This window comes from Eimeria maxima, genomic scaffold, assembly GCF_000499605.1.
Source record: "Eimeria maxima Weybridge genomic scaffold, Emw_scaff2052, whole genome shotgun sequence".
NCBI classification, from domain to species: domain Eukaryota; phylum Apicomplexa; class Conoidasida; order Eucoccidiorida; family Eimeriidae; genus Eimeria; species Eimeria maxima.
In genome coordinates, this window is record NW_013564938.1 from 1 (window position 1) to 5,040 (window position 5,040).

The 5,040-nt window shown below is 46.6% G+C and overlaps 2 protein-coding genes across 2 annotated transcripts; both read left to right on the top strand.

Annotated features, from left to right (window-relative positions):
• Positions 1-52: 52 nt before the first annotated feature.
• Positions 53-704, top strand: EMWEY_00057070 (hypothetical protein, conserved; the record flags this gene model as incomplete). The annotated part of the gene is made up of 2 exons (XM_013480555.1): positions 53-198; positions 521-704. Coding segments are annotated over 2 exons (330 nt in total), but the record flags the coding sequence as incomplete, so codon positions are not given.
• A 3,374-nt stretch (positions 705-4,078) lies between these two features.
• EMWEY_00057080 (hypothetical protein, conserved) lies at positions 4,079-4,994 on the top strand (the record flags this gene model as incomplete). The annotated part of the gene is made up of 6 exons (XM_013480556.1): positions 4,079-4,195; positions 4,367-4,483; positions 4,577-4,606; positions 4,667-4,711; positions 4,832-4,881; positions 4,982-4,994. The coding sequence occupies 6 exons, from the start codon at positions 4,079-4,081 to the stop codon at positions 4,992-4,994; spliced, it is 372 nt and encodes a 123-aa protein (XP_013336010.1).
• Positions 4,995-5,040: the final 46 nt, after the last annotated feature.

Genomic DNA, 5,040 nt, shown 5'->3' on the forward strand with positions numbered 1-5,040 from the left:
CATGTGGATGCATATATATATATATATATATAATGCCGTTGTGTGGTTGCAGGTGGGGGCCTCCTCAGGGGCTGAGGGCCCTGAGTCTGTTTTTGTCGTTGAGTGCACTAAAGACGGTGACGTCTGGCGCTCGGGAGTGCCTGTGAAGTTGAGGAATGCTTTTCTGGACTCGAATTTGCAGGCGTCTCAGCAACACATGTTCGTCGCATTGCATTGCTTTTTCGTTGTTCTGTGTTCGTGCTTTTGTGGAAATCAACAGTAGAGATATATTACAGAAGTTTATAATGCATTTGATGGGTCATCGAGCTGTAGAAAGCTGTGAAGAATCGATTTAGTCCCCTATGGCGGCCTTGACCTTTCATCATCGCTGTATGCTGGTTGTATGTATTGTTGTGCTCAGTGAATATTCTCAATCCTTGGGCTGACAATGCTGTTATTCTTGCCATTGTGTTTGCTTTCTCCTTTTACCCCTTTGCTCATTATCTGGCCTGTATTCTCTTGGTGGTGCTTTGGTGTTCAGGTTCACGTATAACAACTGCGGGAGGGGCTGCCCGATAGCAAGTCATCTCGAGGTGTCGGTGGTGAAGTCGCGCCCTTCGTCTTGGTCTTGGAATAAACCGGCAGACAGCTGGGTGGCTCAGCCCCAATTGTTGTTTTTGGCAGAAGGAGAAGCAGCAGAAGCTTCAGCACGCGATGAGCTTTAATATAAGACTCCCGACCCCTACTGTAGTTAGTTACGTCAGTACGGCACTTACGGACTGTGACGACACAGCCCCGTGCAAAGGTTGTGTGTATTTCTGCATTCGTTGTGATGGGCGCAAGATCCGCATCTTGGACATATGCTTAGCAGTCAAACCCCTTCTGTTGTTTTTAAAGCCGCGTCCTAGGCGCGTATAGCGTTCAGCGGCATCAACCGTTCGCTTCTCGGGTGATGCCACCATCAGCAGCTGTGTCCAATTCCTACATACGACAGCCATCCCGTACAAAATAGGAAGGAAAAAGTGTATTTGCATTAATAGGCCTTCACAGGCACACTTTCCCCATCACAACGAGGGCTTCATATCCTACATGACGCCGTACAGCTGCCGAAACCCCATAGGGGCCTGAAGTGGCTATAAGACCCCTGTGTATCAGTGAAAATTCACTTTGCTTCAAAAGCACCGACACCTCAACAATTGTATTTCTGTTTCTTTGTTAAGCACCTGTTGCAAACTACGCACTGTCAGGAGCAGACGCCGAGGGACCTTGCTAAGGAAGAAATACGCATCCAGCACACTTCTGTATACTTTCTTTCAGAACTGCATCAATTCGCAGGAACTGTGCTGCATACGTTCATTTTTGTGGCTGGAATTTCTTAGGGATGCCTTCAGATATGGGACTGTAAGAATGCACCACTCCAGGAGGAGTGCATCGAAAGGCGGAACTCGACTCCAGTCGAGTTAAATAGCCACTGATTCAATGACTCAGTTGAAGGTTGCACCGCGACCATGTGAAATGCTCAGTAGTTTTAACGCTGCTTTGCTTCCCAGTGCCTTGAACGGGTATTCGTGCACGGCATTGCCAGAAAAGCAACGGCGAAACGCGGACGACACTCACCTTATGAAGCACTTCCGAACACAGTAGACCGCAAGTGTACTAGACAACAAATAATTGTATCGCTTCATTCTTGAAAGTGTGTACCATCGGACAGGAGAAAGCTCCCCTAGGTTACGGTTTTCCATTTCTCACAATGCCAACAACATGGTTCGTTGTTCTCTTTTCCATATTTTTGGCAAGTAAAGTGGGGCACGCTCAGTATTCTTGTCTGTCAGTTTTGTCCCAGCCTGAATTTGTCGGATCCTACGTTCCTCTTCCGTCTTTTCTTCAATCCAAACCAAGTGTAGTTATATTCATTTGGTTAATACCGGGTGGAAAGCTAGTGGGACTTGTCATTATCTCACTGTGTTACTCTAGGTTCTGCTAGCCACATTACCACCTTTACCTCAAAGAAAGGTTGCTCAAATTAGTTACACTTTCACTAGTTACGTTTTTACATTTAATTAGCGTATTCAGATCTGTTGAGCAACGAACTACGGACCCAATGGAACAGCCCCAACTCATGTGGCACAACCTCTTCTTCTGGGAGCCAATAAGTTTCAGAGTACGGCATCATACGATAGTGCCACTACTAGCACAAACAAATGTACGATAATATGCTTTGAAGATCCAATCAACTGGAAGCACACCAGGGAAAAACACGAACATAGGATAGCGCGTGAAGACTGGGTTGACATGGAATACGAGCTTTATACAGCTCATCAAAGAGGTATACCCATCTAAATTAACCCCAACACGTATTTGAACTTTAAAACCTGCTCAACGATGCATCATACATAGTAGGGGTGTTCGGTTGCTAAGTAAAGAACACAACCTGCTGCTACACAAGTGTGGCTTGTTTCTCCTCTCTTCCACTCCTTTCAGCGTCTACAAGTTGAAGCGTGTATGTCAGCGTTTTACACTTGTGACTCCTCAACTGCGTTTATGCATAAACATGCTTAGGCCTATAAGTGCGGGTCTGTACATTCGTTGGAAATGGATACAGCTACGTTTCCGAAGTGTCTATGCAAGCCTCACTACAGTGTGTTGCTTCAAGCTGTTGTTAAATAGTGTGTTTAGGGGGTGCTAGCTCACGCGCATGCCTCATTTCGCTTCACCGGGTCTCGTCCATATCTGCATTGGGCACTGGCCGAATTATTTTGGCCTTAACCGACGCCATGGCGCGTTCTTGCTGCCTCAGGCCTGCAAGGAGCTTCGCATGTCAAGGTGCAAGATAGTCTGTTTGTTTCATTATTCACGAGTGAGCGACAGAGATTGTCTGTTATATGTGCACCCAGGGTAGTTTGTACTATGCATGAATCGCAGATATGCTGTTCAATACATGTTCGAAACCCTAGTACAGCTTGGTTACTCGCAATATTTTATCAACCGTTCACTGTTGTGAGGAGCCCGCGGTTCCTCTGGGCTTGTAAGAAACAGCAGAAAGCGCTAGTTTACGTAGATACTTGGATTCGCTTGTTTGGCAGTTACTCGCCCATTAGCATTGTGAGTCGCGGGGCCCTACGCATGATGAATTTCAACTTCAAGTGTATTCAGCTTTTCCCGTCTGGATTTTGTCAATACATCCAACATACGAGATGACCTATCAACGAAGGCATATGCCATCACGCGCGTTGGTCGCAAGCCTTTGCCAGTCTACAAATTTCCTACAGAATTGTGTCCACGCCAATCCAAATTTGCATTGAGCTTCACTGTACAAGAATGTGCACTTACATCTCATTTTCAGTTTCCAGAGGCTGCACTAGGAGGGAGGGAGGAACAGTCCATTTGTCCACCAAGATGCAGTTTGTAAATACCTGTACATGGCTAGATGAGGAAGGTGACTGAATGTGTAGGCTTTTAATGCTGAAGACATAGGGGGCAGCAACCTATCCGAATATGCAAGATGCAGCAGCGCACTGCTTCGAAAATTGCAAGGGAAAAAATCTGCCGCCGCAGTAGCCCTTCTTGGTGTGATTGTACGTCATCTTCCCCTACGCCAAGCTACCCTATACTGTTACATACGTTAACGTAGTAAAAAAAAATCGTTACGCAGCCAAGGGGTTAAATGGGAGTTATTGCCACCAAACTGCGAAGACCGCCGTGTACTCTGTCTCCTTGGTCGATGATTGCCAAAGAAAGTATTCCGTTTCGACCACCACACGGAACCTTCAGCAACGGCAGGAACAAAGAAGACTATTCCGTGCCGATAACGGAACAGCATAAGTACCGCTCCAACCAGGGTAGAAATAAGTAGTCGAGCTTGTATCTTATTCCCTTCTTTCGGTGAATGATGCACCATAAACTAATATGAAATCGTTCAAAACCACTGAAATGCTCAAAAGTGAAAAGGTATGAAATATCGACACACGAACTTACACACGAAATCCGTTTCTGGGAAACAAATTGAGCCAACTACCCGCCTCCTCGGTTGTTTCATGAGAACGGCGAAGGAAATTATGGCCAGCTAGAATTGGTGCGTTTCACTAGAAACAGAAGCAAAATGCTTGGGAAAAGTTTGCACAACGCCTTGAGGCGTAACAGATTTGACATGATTGACAAAAATATTCAAAAATGGAAGAATACTAAAACTTTAAGTTGGTGCATGCGGGCAAACGAGGTATGCGTTCCCAAGACAGACGTTTTGGTGGCGATCATTTCGCTTATGCATGGGCTCCTCTCAAATGAGTGGGCATTGTTTGAGCATCAGTCGGTTGCAATATTGGAAGAATTTTGTAGAGGAACTTGACAAAGCATGCAGGCTCAGTGCTTGATGGTTCTGTGCTTGCAGGCTCAGTGCTTGATGGTTCTGTGCTTGCAGGCTCAGTGCTTGATGGTTCAGTGCTTGATGGTTCAGTGCTTGATGGTTCAGTGCTTGATGGTTCAGTGCTTGATGGAAGTCACGAACGTCCGAGTCACGAACTACCAAGTCACGAACGTCCGAGTGTGCTTGATGGTTCAGTGCTTGCAGGCTCAGTGCTTGATGGTTGTGTGCTTGCAGGCTCAGTGCTTGATGGTTCTGTGCTTGCAGGCTCAGTGCTTGATGGTTGTGTGCTTGCAGGCTCTGTGCTTGATGGTTCTGTGCTTGCAGGCTCAGTGCTTGATGGTTCTGTGCTTGCAGGCTCAGTGCTTGATGGTTCTGTGCTTGATGGTTCTGTGCTTGATGGTTGTGTGCTTGCAGGCTCAGTGCTTGATGGTTGTGTGCTTGATGGTTGTGTGCTTGATGGTTGTGTGCTTGATGGTTGTGTGCTTGCAGGCTCAGTGCTTGATGGTTCTGTGCTTGATGGTTCTGTGCTTGCAGGCTCAGTGCTTGATGGTTGTGTGCTTGATGGTTGTGTGCTTGATGGTTGTGTGCTTGATGGTTGTGTGCTTGATGGTTGTGTGCTTGATGGTTGTGTGCTTGCAGGCTCAGTGCTTGATGGTTCAGTGCTTGCAGGCTCAGTGCTTGATGGTTCAGTGCTTGCA